This window comes from Oreochromis aureus, linkage group 7 (genome assembly GCF_013358895.1).
Source record: "Oreochromis aureus strain Israel breed Guangdong linkage group 7, ZZ_aureus, whole genome shotgun sequence".
NCBI lineage: Eukaryota > Metazoa > Chordata > Actinopteri > Cichliformes > Cichlidae > Oreochromis > Oreochromis aureus.
In genome coordinates, this window is record NC_052948.1 from 59,242,859 (window position 1) to 59,265,323 (window position 22,465).

The 22,465-nt window shown below is 41.8% G+C and overlaps 1 protein-coding gene across 4 annotated transcripts; it reads right to left on the bottom strand.

Annotated features, from left to right (window-relative positions):
- Nucleotides 1–418: 418 nt before the first annotated feature.
- On the bottom strand, nt 419–22,023 carry slc7a5 (solute carrier family 7 member 5). 4 transcript variants are annotated; one of them, XM_039615251.1, is made up of 13 exons: nt 21,914–22,007; nt 21,628–21,737; nt 20,000–20,105; nt 16,285–17,263; nt 14,678–14,803; nt 8,034–8,139; nt 7,672–7,716; nt 7,448–7,571; nt 6,258–6,361; nt 6,006–6,102; nt 5,448–5,597; nt 3,091–3,268; nt 419–2,288 (listed from the first exon to the last, which is right to left on the bottom strand). In XM_039615251.1, exons 4-13 carry the CDS (start codon nt 16,877–16,879, stop codon nt 2,233–2,235), a joined length of 1,581 nt encoding a protein of 526 aa, XP_039471185.1. In that variant the 5' UTR covers nt 16,880–17,263; nt 20,000–20,105; nt 21,628–21,737; nt 21,914–22,007; the 3' UTR covers nt 419–2,232. The 4 variants fall into 4 exon arrangements, with proteins under 4 accessions (XP_039471185.1, XP_039471186.1, XP_039471188.1 ...); XM_039615252.1 differs by lacking the exon at nt 21,628–21,737; XM_039615254.1 differs by lacking the exons at nt 20,000–20,105; nt 21,628–21,737 and having other exon boundaries at nt 21,914–22,023.
- Between the last annotated feature and the right edge of the window lie 442 nt (nt 22,024–22,465).

A 22,465-nucleotide genomic window follows, 5' to 3' on the forward strand; every position in this document is an offset into this window, starting at 1 on the left:
TTCCTTTACTTAAATATTTATTTTTATTTTATTTTTTTACAGTATGTGTACTTTATATTTTATCAGGGTTATATTAGGGTTGTAAAGTTGGCCGGAACGAGCAGAGGTGTGGCCTTGGTACGTTGGGATTTACCTATGGCTACAGAAGAGGAGCAACCATAAAGGAAGAAATGCTTTTAACTGTCAGCAGAAGTGGCAAATAGCAAACTACAAATACTTCATTACTGTACTTAAGTATAATTTTTAGTTATCTGTATTTAAAGTAGTAGTTTAAAAGTAGTTTTTTTTCCCCCACTCAACATTTTAACACAAATACTTGTACTTTATACTCCTTACAAAGTGAATATTTCAAATAAATAAATGCAAAGAAAGCTGAGAGGAGCAAACGATGAAAACCAAACAAAACAGAACACAAGACTGGAAAAAAACCTCAAGATTTATTTTACAAGCACTTTTCACAAAATGCCCTGTAAACAAATTAGAGCGACTAATAATACACATCAAAGGTTTGCTACAAATAAATAAAGTTCCTACAGTCGCATTTAGGTTAGTTTCTCCATCAGCTCTGAGCGATGGCTGGAGTGTTAGAAGGCTCTAACTCTATAACATACACATCACTCCTCCTGGATCCATCGCTGCCATGGTAACCTGTACTTTTGGTCATTTTTCCAGGAGGAGCGGGGTGGACACTAATAATGCAGCTCTAGTTTTCTGTTTTTAGCTTTTACTGTGCGTGAAATAAAAACAAAAGACGAGGATGAAAAATGAAAAACTAACAGTTATACTGTGATGTGAAAACGTGCTCCATCTGACCTTCAACGAACCCTCCCGACCCATTACAAAAAAACCCCCAAACTTCCTCTCTGACAGTCTGCGTATAACTAGACTGAAACTCCTGTGTCACTTCACTTTAACGGTCCCAAAACACAAAAATACAAAACGGAATGGGATTGTTGAAATAAAGGGGAAAAGTTTGCATGGAATAATTTAGAGGGGGGCGTTTAAGCTTCATCTGTCTGTGCCCAGAAAAACAACTATGTTATACAATCTCACACACACACACACACACACACACACACACACACACACACACAGACGTCCACTACAGAAAAAACAAACAAAACAAAACTGCATTGTTTCTGTCTTTCCACTCTAACCTCGTGCTGTGAGTGTTACATGGCTTTACTGCAGCGTGTAGTCGGAAACATTGCCAGGCTCAGTTATCCAACATATTGATCCCCAAAGTTAACATCACTGACATCGGTGACACCCCCCCACCCCCTAAAAAATAAAAACACAAAAAGAACAGCAGAAAGGTTGCACATTTTGACCCACTTTTCAGAAAATACTATTTCCCATGTGCACCTCTGTCAAGCTTAACCACACTTTAAACACAGAAGTCCTATGAGGAATCAGTAGACTGCACATTTTTTTACACTCAGACAGAAATTTAAGTCGGGCCTTGGTTAGCCAGACAAACGAAACATACATTAGGTTTAATTTACTGCCCGCTGACCCGATATTAAACCACAGCAGCAGGCCTACATGTGAGAGGACGTCAGCACTCTGATCGTCTTTAAATATTTTTTTAAAAAAGGAAAAAAGCACAGCCTCTGTTCAGCTTTGTGCACATACGCACAACATGCCAGGTCAAATAACCAACAGTGAGAGGCAGACAGATGCTGACTGTCAAACGCACAGCAGCACAGACAACAACACAACACTGAAATTGTAAAGACTGCAGGAGCAAAACGGATTGTTCAGTGATATCCAACAACAACGTCTTGAAGGGAAAAGTTGTTGTTTGTTTTTTTTGTGGATTTTGACAGCTGGTTCTGCATCATCGCCAACAAAACCTACAGCTACGCTCACCTTCATCTGCAACGTAAAGGCACTGCTAAATACAACAGGTTTCTGGTGACAGCAGATTCGATGTATTCACAGAACAATTAGTGAAAATTAAAAAAACAAAACAAAAACAGTTCTTGTTTTATAAAAAGAAAAGAAACAAAAGAAACTACAAATTATTGACACTAAAAGGGTCAAATAACCCCAAAAGAATGATGATGGCTGTTAAACTTCAGACTTCTTCATCAGAGGTGTGTGTGTGCGTGTGAAAGTGAGTGTGTGTGAAAAGCGTTAACGGAGTTCAAACATCATCAGTTCTGATGTCTTAGCCCAATCTGCTGCAATCTGATTGGCCTCTGGCTGAAGTAAAAGGGCGACTTGGTTTTAGGACTGCTGAGGCACAACTTCCATCAACTTCTGACACAGAGCTGTGGTCGAGTCTGAAAAACACACATCGGAGACGGTTAATCATCACGTCGCCTAAGTTTCCACCCAAACAGAGTTCAAATACAACAACTGCATCCCAAGTCCCATTTATCTGTCCTTAAAGGCCACAGTGGCGTTCTTATTTCCACTAAGGAGAGCTATGAGTGAGGAAAACATGAGATCACCACTAATAAAAACCTTTAACAGGGACCTCCTTCAGCTTTAACAAACCGAGTCTAACCCTGAACCCTGAAATGGGTTTCTGGGGCCAGAACAGCTGAGGTCACCTGGAGTTAAACGTTTGACTCAGCGATGACAAAAAAAAAAAAAAAAAAAAAGCATGGATACAAATCAAGAGCAAAGCAAACGTTTAAATGAATGGAGCTGAAATATGCCTATCAGTGTGGACTAACACCGTATCTTTCATTTACCCAACTTAAAGCCTTGAGATCTGAAATCCTACCAAATTTTACATTTGATAGTTAAATGTTATTATTTAGCTGGAAACTGACAAGGACAAAATACAGCAGCTGAAGAGAGAAATAAGGATCAACACACCGTAGGTATAAACCTAAAATATTAATCAGCAGCAGAGGGGAGGACAATTTTAAAAGTTTCAAGAAGAAAAACTTGTCATGTTTTTATTGAACCTAGCGTTGAAACTTTTATGCAGAACTTTGAGATAACTGAATTTTCGCTGTAAAAACTCAACTGAGTTTATATTAATGCACAAATTAAAAGTGCACACAAAAACGGTGGAATAAAATGCTCCGAGTAACATATTCATAGACAAGGAGAGGTGTTTGTTTTACTTACGGATTCCATTTACCAGCCACTTGGGTTTAGTCTGCCACCACACACCAATAAAATAGACGGGCAGTCCGGTGCCGATGATCCCGAAGCCAATGGCGCACTCGACTGGAGTCTTCCAGAAGGAGACAATGATAAGGAAGAGGCAGGCTAGCACAAAGCTCACTGGTAGCAGAATGTTCACCTGCAGGGAAAAGCACAACAACTCTTAACTGAGTGTTTGCTGAGAAATAACGCCGCTGTAAGCCACCTCTGCATTGGCTCGATTTTTTGAGTCAGCGCGAAGTGACCAAAACTACAGTTCCTCCAGGAGCCACTTGAGGCAGTCTCGCAAAAGGAGTCAAAACCTCCTAAAATACCCAAATTTGTAGCAGGAAAAACAATATTTGCAGTATGGTACAAAAAACTTATACAACTTATCCACCTGGATAACTGATCTAGGGGCGTGGCACCACTTAGCCAATATGTGTATGTCTGCATTGCACCTATGGCAGCAACAACATTAGCACTCCACCATTTCATCCACATAAGGTGGCAGCGGAAATGCTAACAAGGAAGGCTCAAAATCCAATCCAAAACCAATGGGGGACATCATGGTGGCTACAGCCATCATTTATACTTGCGCAGAAGCTACAGCCATCTTTTATATACAGTCTTTGAGATATTTAACTCCACCAAGCTGGATCCATTAAGACAAGATGTTCCCTAGTACCTATGCTAGATAGACTCACAAAATGGGGCTTCAAAGAGCAAAAGGTGGAATCTTCAAGGTCAAAGTTGGCAGAATGTGCACACCTGTAGAAAAAGCCTCATGCATATAATCATTCTGGAGCCCCAGAAAACTGCTCTCAAAGCAGTTGGTACTTACAGGTCCATCTGTGCTGGTGAGTCATTACTCTTCCATTAACACCTTTCAGTTGTAAAAATCATCAGCCAAGTAAAATATCGAATCACCGCCACCCTCACAGCTCTGGTTAGCTGAGGTGATAAAAGGGGATGCCAGGATGTGGCAGGTGACACGATTCAATAAAGTCTAAATCTTTCACAGATATAAGGATTGTCCTTATGATCTATGGTGGCCCTGAGAGGCCAAATGCACTGCAACTTAAGAAAACACCAGTAAATAGAAAAAACAGCAAAAACTCACAAAACACAACAGAAGTGTAAATGGTTAATAGCAAACTTGCTTCGACACTATCTTTTGGATTATCCAATTAAAATTAAAATTACCTGCATCTTTTGCTCCCTCACAACACAGATACATAAGCTATGAATTCCTCTCCCAGAAAAATTTAAACTGTTGTGTTTTGAAAGCTTTTGCAGTATTTTTACATTCGCTCATGCTTTCTTAAGTTTAAGCTGCAGTGTATTTGACCTCCCAGCGCCACTGTAGTAATCCTTATTACCGGGTTATGTTTGATAGCGTCTGTGCTCAACAATCATATATGCGATGCACATGCATCCAGATACGTTTGACCATGTAGCGTCAATGTACGCGGACACTGTCAATAACCGAGCTGTTCTTGAGGCACAAAAAGGACTCATTAATAAATCTAACTGTGTGATTCTCCACTACTCTCATTGGCTGAACAGCAGGAATGTGACAGACAAAGAAAGGAGAAAGGAAAAGAGTGGGAGAGTGAAAGAGAGATGGAGGTCAGCAGGGACAGTGCTGCTCCTGTCCCAGCCACCCGCTTTCACACAGGACTGGACCAGTACATCCATTTGCCCCTTTTTACTTTTCCGCCTCTGACCATCAAACACACACAGACACACACTCTAATTGTAACAACGGTCCTCTGTGATGCGGAGAGTGCGGCGATAGTGCTCTTTCTCTTACTCACACACACACGTTTGTGTTTCCATCACCTCAGAGGACATCATGGAGATCATGCAAACCTACCCAAACCATGGCTAACTTTCCAAATCTGGACCCTAATTGTGAAAGCTTTCAACCTCAAATGTAACACTCAAAAACTTTTTTTTGCTTTTCCCACACTGACTGTGTGAACAGATTCAGGTCCCCACAGCATGGGTAACACGAGTACACTGCACACACACACACACACACAAGCACGCAGCCAGCCTCAGCACCAGCTGACTAGCATCCAGCTCCCCTCCTGTCTTTTAATCTGCGATCAGTATCTGTTCATCTGCGCTGAATGGATCTTTGTCTGTCGCGTTACACAAAGAAGGAAGATTTCCTGATGCCAAAGCCAACTTCAGTGGGAGTCAATGATGACAAAGACCAAGAGAAGATCTAATGCTCCCTTGTTTTTGCCTGCCTGACAGACTAGTTCTCTCCACCACCAGCCACATTTTTTGCTGAAACCTCTTGAAAACAGTTCTCGAGGCTGACTCACCTTTATTGGTCGATCCAGCTCAGGCTTCTTATAGCGGAGCCACATCATTCCTATGATTGCCATGGCGATGCAGAGCCAGTTGAAGAAGCTGAAGAAGTTTATGACGGAGAAGATGTCGTTGGAGAAGGCGTAGAGCAGCGTCATTAAACACTGGACAGACGGAGAGAAGGGAACACATTACCTCTCTAAGTCTGGTGACACCATCTTTGATACCAAGTATGAGATTTTCTGCATGCAATACTAGTATAAAGTAACTCATTGAAGTTCAACTGAGCAGGTGTAAAAGTTGCTAGCATGTTGGTATGGTGTGCTTCTCAGCTGTGTAAGAGAGAGCAGCAAAAAGTCTTTGTTTCCAGAAAAGTTCACCTTTGTCCTTTTATTCAAACTTAATTAAAAATATTCTGTAACTGTATATAATAACCTATTATGCAGTGAAGTGAAGTGAGATTCCACAAATTAAAATACTCAAAAGACACGCACACTATTATTTTAGCTATGGTTTCAGAAGATGTGCTCTCTTGTGTGGCAATAAAGAAAGTTAAAAAACCAAAAACATACAGTGAATATAAGTGAGGGGAGTGGGGTCAGCAGAGTGGGGTGGATCATTGACAGCAGACTGGGCAGGTGACCCTCCCGAGAACCCACAAAGAATAACCTGAGATGAATAGAAAGACACAGATATGTGATTAATCGCTGTGAAAAGAAAGATGAAGAGGCTCTGGGTGTTTCTAATCCTGACTCTTAACACTTGCTAATTGTGTGTGTGTGCATGGTTATTTTTTTTTAACATGGTTGGTGTGAGAGTGTTACCTGGATGATGTGAACAGTGAGCCATTGACTGATCCGAAGCAGGACAGACCTACAAACACCGGGATGATCCACGCCATGGGACCCAGGTGGTAGTTACCAAAATCCTGTAGGCAACAACATCAGCAACATATATTCAGCATTCAGCGGCAAGTATTCACATCTTTGGACCTGTTAAACCCTCCACCCCCCACCCAAATATACAGTGCTGTGCAAAAGCCTTGAGCCACTGGTAATTTCTTTAAGACAATTACAATCAAGACCGACTTCTTGAAAGCTAAACATAAAATGGTGCCGGGCAGTAGTTTTCCAGGCTTCCTGAAGGTGTCTTAAAGTTTTTCTTTGGACACTGGCTGCTTTAAAATACTGCTGTAAAACATGGTGGAGGCTCTGTCAGGGTTTGGGGTTACATTGCAGGCAGTGTTGGGCAATGGCTTCAGTTTTTCAAATTGGCAATGATCCCAAACACTATGCAGTAAAAGCATACCTGGATAGAAAAACACAGTATCACTCATGAACTGGCCTCCCCAGAGGCCGGGCTTCAACATTATTAAAGTAGTATGCGATCATCCTGATAAAGAATGGAACAAAAGCCAGCCAGCATCTAAAGAAGAGCTTCAAATGTCCTTGAAGAAGCCTGGAGAACTATTCCCTAAGACGACTTAGAGGAATTACAAGAAAATTTCCCTTCCGCTCCACGGGTGGTTTCGGATTGGCTTTAACTCAGGAGGTAGAGTAGAGCAGGTCATATACTAATCAGAAGGTTGCTGGTTCAGTCTACTCCAGTCTGCATGTCAAATATCCTTCGGAAAGACCCCAAGTTGCTCTCTGAAGCATTTATTGGAGTATGAATGTGTGTGAATGTTAGATAGGAAGCACTTAAAGCATACCAAAATAAGTGCTTGTATGAAGCGATTTAAGTTTGTTTGTTTTTTTAAAGAAAGAGCGCTATATAAGAACCAGTCCATTTTCCTAATAAAGTTCAGACTGTGCTGAGGAATAAATGTGGTCATACCAAATACTGACTTTCAAGCTTGCTAGAACTGTACAAACTATGTTTTTGTCTTATATGTTCTATTTCCATGTATCTTTTAAATAAATCACTGAACCCATTTCCCATTTTCCTAGCAAAATATAAAGAAATGAGGGATGGCTCAAGACTTTTGTACATTACTGCAGCTCCAAGCACTCACCACAGCCACAGCCTCTGAGTTAAGCATCTGATCGGGGGACAGTGTGGTGAAATAGGCCAAGTTTGTTAGAACATACACTGCTGTCACTATCGGCAGGGAGATGATGATGGCTCGAGGAAGATTTCTGAGGAAAACGTACAACAACGGCAGGCTGATTACAACTGCGGACTTTTGACTACTCCACATGAATTTTAAAGGTAAAATCACAATTGTGATCAACTTACTTGTAAGGTTCAATCATCTCCTCTGTAACAAAATTCAAGTAGTTCCTGGAAACAAAAGAGACAACAAACAGGTGTTGAACCGTAAAAAAAAAGCAATGAAGGTGTACTGAACCTTTATTTTTCTGATATTTATTATTTAAAAGAAACCTTAGTAATGTACAGTATGTTCAGTGTTATTTGTAATAGCCGTTCATTGGACTTATCAGATGATATGTTACTGACAAAATACCCCAGCGTTTGATCCATTTCCACACTGTCTCCAAGCACCAGGTTTAACATTTGAATTGAGGGAAACTGGATACTGAACAGGCAGACAGTGGACAGCAAACTAATTGCACAGCTAGGCCGATGTGTTAACTCACCAGCCACCGTAAGCAAACAGGCCACTGTAGAGTGCCAGGCCAATACTTCCAAACTCATATTTGGACCCCTTGAAGGAATTCTCTGGAAGAAGTCCGGCTGTATCACCTGGAGAAGACAAAAGGATTAGGATTTTGTTTTTTAAAGCCCCAGTTCACCGTCTGCACTATTGGGCCACGGGCAGGTTGACCAGTCATTCTGGCACAATACATAAAACACTAACCAGTGAATCCACAAGCCAAAGAGCCTTTGAAAGGGAAAAAGTCTAATATCATGCTTAAATCCGTCCCACTATGCGGATCAGTGAAGGACTGCAGAATTACTGGAGTTAAGACCTGGCTGAGACAGTCAATAAGTGACCTAGACAGTGACAAGGCTATGCGGGTCGACACAAGGCTCATGCAGCCTATAAAAGAGGCAGAGGTAAAAGACGAGGGAGAGGGGCAGAGGAAAGTCTGTGGTTAAGGATAGTTCAACTTTTTAACATTTGGATTTTTTCTAATTATCATAGCTCTGGATCGTGCCCTCCATCCTATGGCATACGAGATGCTAACGCTGATATAAATGCAACTTGTTCCAGCAGACAGCATTCGTATTTCTCTTCAAATCCTGAGCCCTTGTGGGGATTTATCACATTCTGATCACTGCCTCTTTTCCCAGTCCTTCAGGTTTCTGCTGGTTGGAGGGGATCTGTGTCCACATTCCTGCTCTCCACGACATGCATTCTCATTCTCAGACATGGCGACGGTTGCTAAACCAACAGCCCCTGGCAGTGTTGGTACTGGGAGGGTTAGCCCTAAGCCAATGTGCATCGTGGGAAACGCCCGATTACTGTGCAGCCTGGTCCGACGGACAGCCTCACGCATTGCTCCACCTGTGATGTGGCAGACAGATGTGTGGCCACAGTGTCAAGTGACCATGGCACCCCCCCCCCAGCTGACCATTCTCGCTGGCCAGCTGGGGGGGCGCTCACTTGTTAAACAGCATTAAACGGCTCTTTATGCTTAATAACTCAGTACTGCCAATAATACAGAACATGACAACAATTACATGTGCATACTTTCTTGTCTGCTGTTAATATTCCTGTAGCTTTGATGCATTTAAACTAGACCTAGGCAACAACCTAAAACAGCGTTTTTTTAAACAGCTAAAGTGAGAGGTTGTAGCAATGCCCGTTTGAAGAAGAAGTTTGATTATTTTGAACTGTGAATCATGCAAAAATATCTATTGCAAGAATAAAACTATGGATCTGATAATCTACATGATGGGTCCCCTTTAAGATGGATTGCTTTTAATATTTGAGACAGTTGGCATCTGAGTTTGCCTTTAAATATTCTGCTGCATATTCCAGCATCAGTTAAACATCACAAAGGAGCTTGCTCATGCTGGTTTGACATTTCTATGAAGAAGAATAGATTTATTTTTTTTTAAACCATGTGAGTAGCCACACATTGCACAAGTCATGTCATCCACCTCAGGCCTTATGTTGACCCGTGTCTCAACTCGACAGAATTCCTGTTAAACTCTTCTGATCAGGCTTAAAAATCAGTGGAACGCCCAATTTGATAGTAACCTTTACAGATTCCTATGACAGCGAAGTCTGACTCATCACAGCTCCTTTTGTTTTTCTTTTCTGATATGATATGACATTTTTACAGGACTTAGTGACCTTTGATAGTTAAAGGGGAAAAAAAAAAAAAAAAAAAAACAGCACAGAAACTTAATCTTTAAGAAAAGCAACCAAATTAAGGCAGATTTCAGTTGGATCATTCATGCAAGCCATTTGTGTGAATGAGCCAACAGAAAAGCAACCAAATAATAGCTAGATGATGCGTTTTATTTGAACCGATAACACTTAGACCTCCTATTTTTAGGCACGAGTATGGTGAAACCTTTAAATCTTTGCCTAAAGTCAGAGTGGGGGACTTTCCTCACAGTTCTTTTTCTACCTCTCATCACCTTCCACCATATCGGTCTGGGCACGCTGACCCACCACCAGCTAGTCTCATGATACATGCACCAGACAGTGAAAGTGACACACACACACACACAATAAAAACCAAATATGCATGAACGACAGAGAACACACACGCAGCCGATAACTTGCCAGCAACGCCTGAATGAACTAAATTCCTGCCTTTTGTTCATTCTGTGTGTAGAATCAGGGCACAAAGCACAACTCTGACAATGCACTCAAAGACACCTCTTTAGTTTTTTGATAAGCACACTTTATTTCAAGTTCATATTAGTTCTCTCAGTCACACTCTTTACAACCGCAAATATTGACAGATCATCAAATGGCAAAAATCGGTCAAGGTCTTCAGCACACAGCTATGACAAGGGTTTTAATCCACTTATTTATTGTAAGAAATACTAACCTGCTTACCTTACAATCATTTACAGTCACTTCCTCACGCAAAGAGTTCTCTACATTTCAGTGAGACCCAGTACCAATGCATGTTGTTGTTGAGCAGATCAAATTGGCACAGATGCCGTAACCCTGAGCCTGATTCCAAATACAAGGCCTTTCTACTTGTCATTCCCCTGCTTTCTTTCCCTTCATTTCCTGGCTTTCTCAACAGCTCCCTGCTAATCAACGCTTTTGTGCCTTTATTAGAAGCTGCTGTGGTGTAAGCTTTAAAGTTTCTCAACTATTCTTGTTTCTTCACATCAATACAGTGAATAGGCTGGTTTTACATCAGAAAATGTTTCTTGATGTGGTTCAGACTCACAGTTAGTCGTAGCACATGGATTAGTAATGAAATGAGATGAAGTATTTGCACATAGGTGGGAGGTAACCACCTGTGAATCAGGTATGGTAAACAGGGTTTCTAGCAAACACGCCTTTACTTTTTGGACACCTTGGGGCAGGGAGAGGTGTGACCCAGCAGTGGATTTTCACATGAGGTCAGAGAACACTGGTTTGTGAGAGTAACTTTGGGTGTGAGCGGCTGTGTTGAATAATTCCTGTTACAGTCAAGTAAATGAAGACGATGGGAGGGAGAACTCGTTCTTACAGATAGATGGTCAAGCGTCTCTCTGTTTGCTTCTCTTACAAACAGCGTGGGCGGCAGTCAAACTAAGAAGGCGGAGGCTTTATTGGAGCTAATCGGATTACACTGCCTTCTAATCTGACACTCCAGCAGGCCTCATGAACAGGGCCCCATGTGTAAAGCTTCAGAGCCGTGGTTTAACAATTCCCATGCACTCACTAAATGCTTCAGAAAGCTAGAAATATTTGGAATTGTTGAATCTAAAGTGAACCCATTAGTGCATGAGGTGCTTTCGAGGCACACTCAACCAGTCACGAGCCAGGGAGAGCTACAATAGAAAGAGGGATTATACTTTCGTTTGTTGATATAATCACAGGCACATGCCTAGTCTTTCTATAAGTCTATGTAATGTGAGGCGTCCCATGTAAACAGTTATTAGAAGCAGAGTGATGATTAAAGATCTTAAAATGGATTCAGAGTAGACACCAAACCAGAAATGACACTTAGAAAAGGACTAGAATAGCAAATTGGTAGAATCCGTCCTTGTGTTTCATTTACAAACCAAAACAGCCACTAGATAGGTGAACTTAGCATTCAGCTTACAGGGAACGGATCAGGAAGGAAAGATGAATGAGGCTGAAGAGTAAAAGCACGTAGAGCTCATGCTTGTTATTTACTTGAGAACACTTTGATGAAGTTTTCTCACGCTACTGGGGGAAGAATTACTTTCAAAAGTATTAATGTAATTAACAGTATTGTGAGAGCAAACAGAGCACAAAGGTCAGAGGCTGCTCCCTGCAGCTGCTGATATTACAGATTCCACAGTTTGCTATGAATTCCCCAAAGTTACTGACACAAGGCTGACACAGGTTTGCTGACATGAACAAAAACAGCAGAAATTGATATTTTGTCAACTTTTATCGAATGTTGTGAGTCACTGCAACTTTTTTACCTTTGGATATTCAATACTGGATCCATACGGCATGATTTTGGTCGAGCACCTTAAACTAACAAACTGGGAAGTCACCTCAACTTTACAAAGATTTAACGAGTGCGGCACAGAACATCGGTGTATGAGTCAAAAATATTGGCTTTAAAAGTCTGACAAGGAGACATGCATGCTGAACCAGACGCAGCTTGGGTTTAATCGACCACCACTCAGGTGATCTCCGACCTGTCATTTTACCCGCTAAGCCTATGCATCTGTGGCTCCAGTGCACCTCACAGCTCCAGCTGAACTTGTTAAAATTATTCCAGTTTGGTTCCGATTAAGTAATCTTAGTCCAAAACAGGATACACTTGCTCACTTACTTCTGTGTGCAACAGTTAGCTGAAGTTTTACACCAACAATTTGGCAGTAGCGGCAACTAATAAGGGATCAGAACATAAACAGTGTCCTTCAGAGGAGAGTAAAACTGAAGATTCTGGTAGGATTTGGATTTGATATGAAAACAAAAAGCAGCAGAGACTTGCTGGTGCTGCAGTGCACTGTTAACGTAGTTTTAGATACACATTTATCACTAAAGAAACAGGCTGAAGTAAAGCCAGACTAAACCCGGTCTGCTTTCGGTGTTGTGTTTTGATGCATTTCCTTCATAATTTTTTAGCTTATTTCCTTTTTTTGTTGTTGTTATTTTGAATGTAGACACATGTGCAACTGCATCAACTTGGCAGTGCAGCTTTAAGTAAACCAGTACTGCCACAAAATCTACTGAATTTCAAAATATCAACGGAATATAAGGTGTTAGTGTGTTTACACTGACGTCAGTGAATACAGTGAAAATACACAGGTTCTGTACAGAGTCTAGAGCCAAAATAAGCCCTGTGGTCACTCTCCTTATACTCAGATGTACCAGCTCATCCTCATTCAACACACAGTGCTTGCTGTATTCTCTTTTATTGCATTTCTTTCTTACTATTTCTGTCCAGGAGAGCTACTCTGATCTAATGCTAATGATCTAATGTACCCTCGTTTTCTATTTTCCTCCGTCTCTCTCAGAGGACTACGATGGACGACCGCTTCATTGCGTGCAGGAAGAAAGCCAGCCATGAGAGCACAGTTAGGAGCCAACACAGGCAGCAGACTGGGTACAAGCCTCCAGTCACCTGGTAGAAGCTTTAACCTCACAAAAGAAGCAGAGGGGTCTTGTGTCAGCTTTGATATGCAGACCGTGGTAGTCAGTCTTGGCTGAGAGTGCCAAACCCTTCCTCTAGAGGGCAGTTTGATCGCCTAAGCGCACTTCCTGTCTGATTAAAAGCACACTCTTCAGTGGTTTATAGTGAGCCGAGCACATGTTTGCGCTTGTTCAAACAGAAGTTATTTGTGACTCAGACTTGTAGCAGTCAATGAGCACACTCCCAAATGTGTCCTACATAAGAGCCATTATATGGTTTATCTGTCCTATCTTTACACAACGCTTCACCAGATCCTGTTGGTTGTAATAAAATTCAGAAGTCACTCCATGAAATCAAATATCTACAAATCACGTGTGTGAGGATTTACTCGGGATGGGAACACAGCAGCTGAAAGAGAGGCGATCCAAACACAATTTAGGAGTCGCAAGCGATGAAAGACATGAAAGCTTTATACGTCTGGACCATCACGACTTTCTTTTTAACACAATTATCCTCACAGTCAGTTTGCCGGTTTTAATCTTAGACTGACTTTGAGGAAACAGGTACACGACAACACTTCTTCAAATCTCTTTGTGAAGGAGACACAAATCCATTAAGTTGAGTAATCTAATTTAAGGATTTCCCCCTTGAAACTGAGATTACCTGCTTATGTAAGGGGTGATTGTGCCAGCAGGCAAGCTACTGTGTGAATGGAATACACAGCTGGAGTAAATGCAGCTGAAACTTCCTGTTTTATGTCGCGTGGCACACAAAGTCCTCCGTCAACTTCCTCGACTGCTGATGCAATCACGTGTCAACTCAAACTGTAAAGACTTTCTACACTGCCTAAATCATTTAAGGGAATCTAATAACAATATAAACGGAACATTAAAATCCACAGTTCATAAAATCCACATATTTTACCATGGAGGTCATTTACTGTTTAACTTTTGTAATGTGTGTCAGGCTCTTAAAGGAAACTTTTTATGCTTTTTAATTACTTTCTGATACACTGTCACGATGGTCTATGCTCTTATTTAACATGGACAATGTTAAATAAGAGCTAATGGACCAGTATGGTGTCACCGAGAGCAGAAATCCTTAATGTGGGCAGCTCAGACGGCGAGCACGGAAGCCACACCCACCTGATGTTCAAACCTCCTGCTTTTTAGGAACAGCCAGTGAAAAGGAGAGGGAGGAAAAACAGACTGAGTGGCTTCATCAAGCCTGAGTATATTATAAAAAGAGTGCTTTGAACTATAACTCATGGAGATGCACATGTCCAAACAGAGAAACTGTCAGCACATGTCCATTTGCATATTTGTGGCTACTTCAGCCTGTTTTCAGCCATGTCGGTCATTTACATTTTAACTTGTTAAAGGTGTGTCTGGAGGGATGGAGGGAAAGTTTACAAAATGGGGATTGTCTGTGAAGGTTCTCAGTCATCCAGGTCATCGTAGTCAAAGGAGGATTGGGCAAATAAAGCCGGCATAAGAGCAAAGAGGTGACGTGTGCATTTGTGTGCTTGTGCGAGGTACCTTGTCCGATCTTGACAAATCCGATGATTATGATGAGCGCGAGCGCTAGAAGCTTGGCTGCCGCGAAGAAGTCCTGCACTCTGGTGGCCGCCTTCACGCTGTAGCAGTTCACAAAGGTTAACAACACTGCGAAAGAAAAGGAGGCAGAGAATAAGACCACAGAGTAAAAGAGGCCACTGACACATAAACCTTACAGGTGTGTTATGCGTATAGGAAATCTTGTAACCAGTCAAATTGCACAACTTTACCCCATAATGTGTTTCTTCTGCTCCACTTGTGGGACCTAACAGTGAGTGTCTGTGGGTGTGCGTTCTGCTGTCAACATGACACGAGCAAGGGAAGAAGTTACAGGGGTGACACATTTTTAAGAGAATAAAGTCTTTTCTCCTGTACCCATCTGTCTTTTAAATGCCCAAGTACCGGCTGGTGCCTACCCTATCCTCCATAAGCATGCACACACACACACACACGCAGAGTTGCTGCAGTAGCCTGTTAGAAGTGATTAACTAAAGCAGCAGGCCTGTTCAAAGCTCCTAAATCAGGTCGGGGCCACAATAGAAAGACGAGACGGCACAATGAGGCTCTGTATTTGAGAGACCAGGACAAAGGAGGAGGCCAAGTACAGTACAGGGGTAGACACACTTTGGCGTCCAGACCCACAAACACACACACACACTAATAGCTAATACTTGGGCATGTAGCGCACACGTGTATTCACAAACCTGAAGGGAACAGAGACACGCTGATCTGAATTATACAGATTCCAGCAGCAGTCAAATAAAACAATACCTGGTACTAAAACAGACTTTAGGAGCTATGAATGTAGAGCGACCCTGACCACTTCACCACCACCTACATCACATACACACACACACACACACACACACACACACACACACACACACACACACCAATATAACTGAGCCCCTCAGTTACACTTAAATAAGGTGTAAAACAGCCCAGTGCACATAGAAAACTCTCTGCACATCCATCATAAATGTGTGGCTGTTTATTAACTTAGATCTGCAACATGGAAAACTGATGATAAATTACTTGTTTTTAAACCACACCACTAAAACTGGAGTTAAATAATTTATCGGTGTATATTTGCTTGCATTTGATTTAATAAAACCAACTTGCATTAAGTTATCATATCTAAGTTTAAAGAAATTAAAATGAAGGCATTTATTTTAAATCTTTGCTGCTTCTCACGTTACAGAAAATATTTATGATAAACACCAGGAATTATTTCAAAGCAATCAATTGGGTTATTTTTAAGACCTATAACCTGTGAGCATCCTACACCATCCCGGCAGCTGATGTAATATCGCCGCATTTTTTCACCACTACCTCGGAAGCGGTTTCACGCGCGCGTGTGCGAGTGCTGATGGTATAGCACACGCTCCATAGGATGAGGCTTTATGTATCGTGTATGTGAGCAAAGTGGTTCATTATTATCTCAGGAGGTGTCCATGAGGTGCCCACGAGTCACAGGTGTTTTTATAGTATACAGGAAGTGCAACCACAACCGCCTGCATAGGGACACACACACACACAAACGCCTAAAGTTGCATCATCTCGGCCGGTGCCTGAGCTCGGATACTCACTGATGCAGAGGCAGGCCACTAGCTTGGCCCCGGTCTCCGGCACCAAGCACACGGGGAACAGCGGCTTCAGGAGGTAGGTGGCGAAGACGTAGGCGACGATATACTGGGAGGACGGCCGGATGATAAGCAGCTCGATCCAGAGTTTGAGGAATGCCGGCAGGGAGCCGTACACTTCCAAGATGTAGGCATAGTCGCCGCCGGACTTGGTGATGGTGGTCCCCAGCTCCGCGTAGCAGAGGGCGCCCACTGTGGAGAAGACCCCGCACACCGCCCACACTATGAGGGACAGACCCACAGAGCCAGCTTCCCTCACTACGCCTGTTGGCGTGACGAAGATGCCCGAGCCGATGATGGTGCCCACGATGATGGCCACGCCGTTCAACAGCGTGATGGTCCTCTTGAGGGCGACCCCTTCCTCTGCTCCGTCTCCTGCTGTGACGTTGCCGGGGCTGCTGAGGTCGCTTCCCGGTGCTCCATCCTGACCGAAGCCCCCCCTATCACCGCCGCTACCCGGGGACAGCATCCTCTCAGTGACCTGCTTGTCCTCCTCCCTGTCCACGGACGAGTTGGAGTTTCTCTTCTTCAGCCCTGACATCGCTGGCTGAGCTGGTTCCTCTTCTGTCTGCCGCACAAAGCTTTCCCTCACTCCGCCTCTGCCCCCTCTGTCGCCGGTCTGATGTGCCGGTCGCTCTGATGCTCAGGCCGGCCTCAGCCACGAGGAGTCTACGGCGTGTCTTTTGGTTTGACTCAGAGCGGCGTGCTTTCTCTTCTCTACTCTCTGAACGAAAGAATCCTGGAAATTACGACGCCCCTTACGTCAGAGCCTATCCTCCATAAAGCCCTCCTTTATTCTTTACACTCCCTAGCGTCGGAGATCTGCTACTGCTCCGCTGCACCCCCGAAGCGCACACAGCACCCGCGGCTTTCAGGGACCAGATCACAGAGAGATCATGGGACAAGGCCACCCCCGGGTACCGTTCTGCGTGAAAGCAACACAACCAAAGTTTAAGGAGACACTGAACAATTACAATGTTTTCTGCCCCTTTTGTGTCTCGGTGTTTTGATCGTGTGAATCTTTTGCATTTGTTTGAAGACTTTTTACATATATACACACACACACACATATATATATATGGTGCAGGGGTTTCAAACACATGGCCCGGGCTGGAATTAGCCCAGAAAAGACCCTAATCTGGCCCGTTGGATGGCTAGGGAAGATGTTATTGAGGGCATTTTTTTTTCCTTTTAACTGTATTTTCGTAAGTTTTACAGCATTTCCTGTTGATGAAGATCTCCCAGGGGCAGATCTAGAGGGGTGGCATGGGATGGCACGTGCCACCCTAAAATGATCTCTTGCCACCCCGAGTACCACCCTAGTTTTGAATATGACAGTGTAGTTTATTAAGACAGATTTAAGATTAACACTGAAGGTGGAATGATGGTGAGCGTTATTAACACTATGTGCCGCACCTCCAAATTGCATGATCGGCATGTGATTAAGCTGACATAGCAACAAGCTGCAGCCACGCTGAGCCTCTATTTCAGCTTGTGTTAAAAGTTTGGACTTCAAAGTATACATCAGTTTTTAAATTTTAATTTAAGGTCACTAAATCCAGAGTTATGATTAAAAAATGTATCTTTTATATGTATTTATTTATTATACAGGCCATACAGTACACAACATAAAAAATTCACATGTGATATGTAACTGAAAAGTTTAATTATGTGGGCTACAGAAAATAATTAAGTTATAGACTATATTTATATGAAACGTGTATACTTGCTGCATTTGAATCATTTTAACCACACCTGCATATGTGTTTAAAAAAAGGCTTTGATTTTGCCACCCCATTTGATTTCCATGCCACCCTGATGCCGCCCTAAGAAAATGTCTCTAGATCTGCCCCAGCCACTACCTTCTTTTTAATACTACACCAAAGCAATTAATTAAAAGATAAACCATTAAATACCATAAAACTGACCTGGCACACTGAAGATCAAACTGATCAGTATGTATGTGAACCACAATGTAAATTGAGCTTGACATGATCTGATCTAGTGCTTCTTATCAGTCACTTTGTCTCGATTTGTATCTATTTGTCTTCAGTTTATATTCCGTGGGTGTTCTGTCTCTGTGATGGCCTTTTGTGCCCCATAGCTGTTATTTTATCCAGGTTTCCATAGGATTTCTTCTTTTTTTCTGTTTGTTTTATTTATTATCACTGTTGTTGATGACCTACCATGAAACAGAACACTTACACACACTGTGATTGCTCTGCTTGCTCTGCTAATTGTGCTGAGAGTGATGAAGTTAGTTATAAAATACTCCAAGGATCTTTTCCTTTTTTTAATATTGTTTCGCATTATGTTCTGTGCCTCTTTCTAGCCTTCTTAGTCTCTGTGTTGTAGTTTAGTGTCTTGTTGTTGCTACTTTGGAATGGGATATGTTAATCTCAATTTCAAAAAAAATGAGGTTTTTTGAAATTGGGCCTTGGCCTGTCCTTAGTGGGCACTTTTATTAACCAGGTATCCCCACAGTGTGCACACACTACATAAAACAAGGAAGTCAAGTGCACCACAGTAGTGAAAAATCATAATATCTGGTTACCCTCCAGCCAGCACAGAAACCAGTTGCACTGGTTTTATGGTCTTGTACTCACTCTGGGAGAAAATAGCACAAGTGGAGTTGGTCCCACCGGAATGAGGACATGTTGTGTAATTTACAGACATAGTCAAAGACCTGTCTTGCTAGATTTTGTCATTGCCCTCATTGCCCTCATTGCCTGAGGATGAGAAACATCTTGAGTATAGAATTTCCGTCAACAGAAGCCAGTTTCTATCTCTTTAAGCACGTAGATGTAAGTAAATACCAGCGTGTTGACAAGTAGTACCCAACTCTTTTTTCTTTTGTTAGTGCCATCACATCGTTGATTGGGTGGCTTTTAAAAGGCTGTTTGAAGCAAGAGTGAATCAGGTCAGATGTGCATGGTCCAGAGGTCATACAATAGATTGGCCTCCATTTTCCCTGTTTGCTTTCCAAACAGACCAGTTAGGACTCTGTGAATGTTTATAATTCATACACAGGTTCATTTGGGGAACACAGTGTACAACATCATTAAAAAAACCCACAGCTGAATCATCTTCAACACCACTGTGTTCACTCAGTTTGTCACGTGGTTTGTGCTCTAAAATACGAGTGGCATATCGTGAGAAGTAGAGGCAAAACAAGCTAAGCGCCTGTTAAATGCCCCACATATTTACTAAAAAGAAGATGGTAATCAATCAGTCAACAAAGGCAGAAGCATTAGGGCGAGGCATGAAATTGTGCCAAGTTTTTTATCTTTTTACATCGAGTGTCAGTAAGGACCTGATGAGTTGGACTTGGTGGTGTTTCAAGGTTGGTTGCATAGCAGGATCAAGGAAACTGAAGTCAGTCTACTGGATCACTTTATAAGTGCTGGGAGTAGATCCAGGGTGGGCAACACCGCCACTGAAATCTGACTCTGACAGCAGATGACTGTCATACCTACTGAGGTAAACAAAATACACAACTGTGTTTTTGTGATACACAGACACACAAACAAACACAGACAGACAATTTCCTGTGTTTAGAGCAGGTAGACATGCTCAAAATTGAATGATCACATCCACCCTAAAGGTGCACTTGTATATTTGTCTCAGTTGATCTGCTCAAAGCCTGCAGAATGCAGAATACCGTATCATAGATGCGCCTTAATCCGTGTCTGCTGTGTCTGGCTCATGTAGCTACGTCTGTCTGTCTCAGTTACCCTGCAGAACAGTTACCAAGACCCCCAAGAGACCTGGGAACAAGTGTAGCAGAATATTATGGCCATTGTAGGAGGCTGATGTTCAGCTGACAGACCTCTGAAGTGGTGGATGCTTAATTTTTTTTAAAATAAAATAAACAGTATATAAACGATGGACAAATTGATAAAATGACTTAAACTTCCATTCTTTCTAACACCTTCAGGAAACAGTTTACAGTCTCAATCTTTAGTTTCCCATCTGAGTATAAAATTATGCTTTTAGTACATTAAAATAGACTTGATTCTGTTCATCTGGACGTAGCATTTTCAGTGGGAGAAACAATTTGTCACTCATCCAAGTGACTTCTTCAGTCTAGAGACCGAAGATTGCCGTTTCCCCTTCAGACGTTGTGTATTTCCCACAGGTTTCCATTTACATCCTACCGACTAATGTATTATGAATAATGTCTGAGAATGAATTTAGAGGTTATTTATTCATGTTGAAATTCTTCACATAGCACAGAGTTGGTTTACAGTGCTGACTCTGCATTACAATTATGAAGACAATTATGAAAACACATTCCCACAACTGTCACAGACAGAAATTTCACCACCCACTTCAAATGAGCAAAAGGATTTTTTTGTCTGGGAACATAAAGTTGTCCCTTCAAGAGGGAGTACAGCACTGATGGGAAAAGGTTTGGGAAGCAAAGACGTGACAGAGCGCTGTGGGCGAGTGCCTGTTCAGCAGCTGTTTCCTGTTTCTTTTCAAAGGAATTTCAGGGTAGGCTGACCAATGAAATAATCAAATATACAATCAAATATACAGTCGAAGTCAGGACTGTTCAGTGCTTCCTATCATTCTCAGTGATACTTTCTTGCAAACCTGTGAGATATAGCAGTAGAAGTGGCATTTAATACACCTCCCTTGCTGTTGAAGTTGTAGGTCACAGTTTTGCTGTATTAAGATTTAAATGACTTTTACATTTTTCTTTGAACTGGGCACGTTAAACATGCATTAATCAATGTTTGACTTTTACAACTGATCCTGTGAGATATGAAATTAGTTAACTGTAATCATGAGGCCTAAGAGAATAATTAACCAACTCAACAGCGGGGGCCAAATTGTTTTCAGCAGAAGGAGGTGGATGGTTTTAGTTCAAAAAATTTTATGAAAAAGCAAATCCATGCTAAACATCTAACAGCCAGAAAGGTTAGAGTTGAAGTTGTGAACATGTATACTTTGACACATAAACTTCTCTGAGTCTGTGAGGTGTTGAGTCAAAATTTAGCTTGTTCTTGAACGTGTGCAGCAAACAGAAACTTTCAGTGGTTAAAAAAAAAAAGAAGAAGCTTCCCCTCTGGTAATTCAGGTAACCAAACTAGACTTCTTGAGCATATTTTCTCTAGTGTGCCCTTTGGAGCATTTTTAAATAAAATTATTTGACAAACACCATTACTTAAGTTTATAGAGAAACTCTGCTAGTGCCCTGGTAACCATGCTTACTAGCATTAGCTAATATTTTTAGTTAATGTTAGCAAGCATTAGCATTAAATGTTAAATAAGAAAACCTACCTACGCTGAACTTATCCTGTTTAAATGTGGTCAGTCTGTCTTCAAAAAGTCAGGACGGTGATACCCATCTATCCGAAAGCTAATCCTATCCTGTCCACCAGAGAGCTGAACTTTTTTTAATAAAAAAAAAAAACTAGAACTGTTAAGTTAGCTAATGGCAGTTACCTTAGCCTATTGTTAAAGTTAGCTATTTTCACAAATAAAAAAAAAGGTTTAAAAAATATATAAAGAATAAACACAAAGTATTAAAGAATGAAAGAAATGTAACGAAATAGAATTGTTTTACCTGTTTAGCTGATATCAGTATATCTACTAATAAAGACAAACTAAATCATTCATCACTGTATGGCTGAATCGCACTAAAGTAAAATAGACACCAACGTCCTTGAAGCTAAGAAAAATCTGTGGTTGCCTGGTGATTTAATTAATTAATATTTTTGTGTCCGTTTGCAATTAGTTGCAGCAACCAGCTGTTGTCCAGAGGTTCATCTTGCAACACCCTCAACCTCTGGTCAACCACTTTAAGCTCAAGTTGACTGCACAGGGCACCTGATGGGTGGTAACCTGTATCAAGACAATCCTTGACTGACTCAGACAGACTGGCAATGGTTTGCAAATAACTGCCAGCATGGTGCAATCAACCCGAGTCAGTCTGCGCTAATGAGTCCAACTCATCTGCTTTGTGCAATGGGGGATTTGACTCAGCTGATTGCCACCTCGCTATATTGTGGTTGTGTTCCTACATAAAAGCAAAATTGTCTACATATTGAGCACATGTTGTTAAATTATCATCATGCAGTAACTACGTTGTTTTTATTTTCAAAACTGTGAGTTTTGG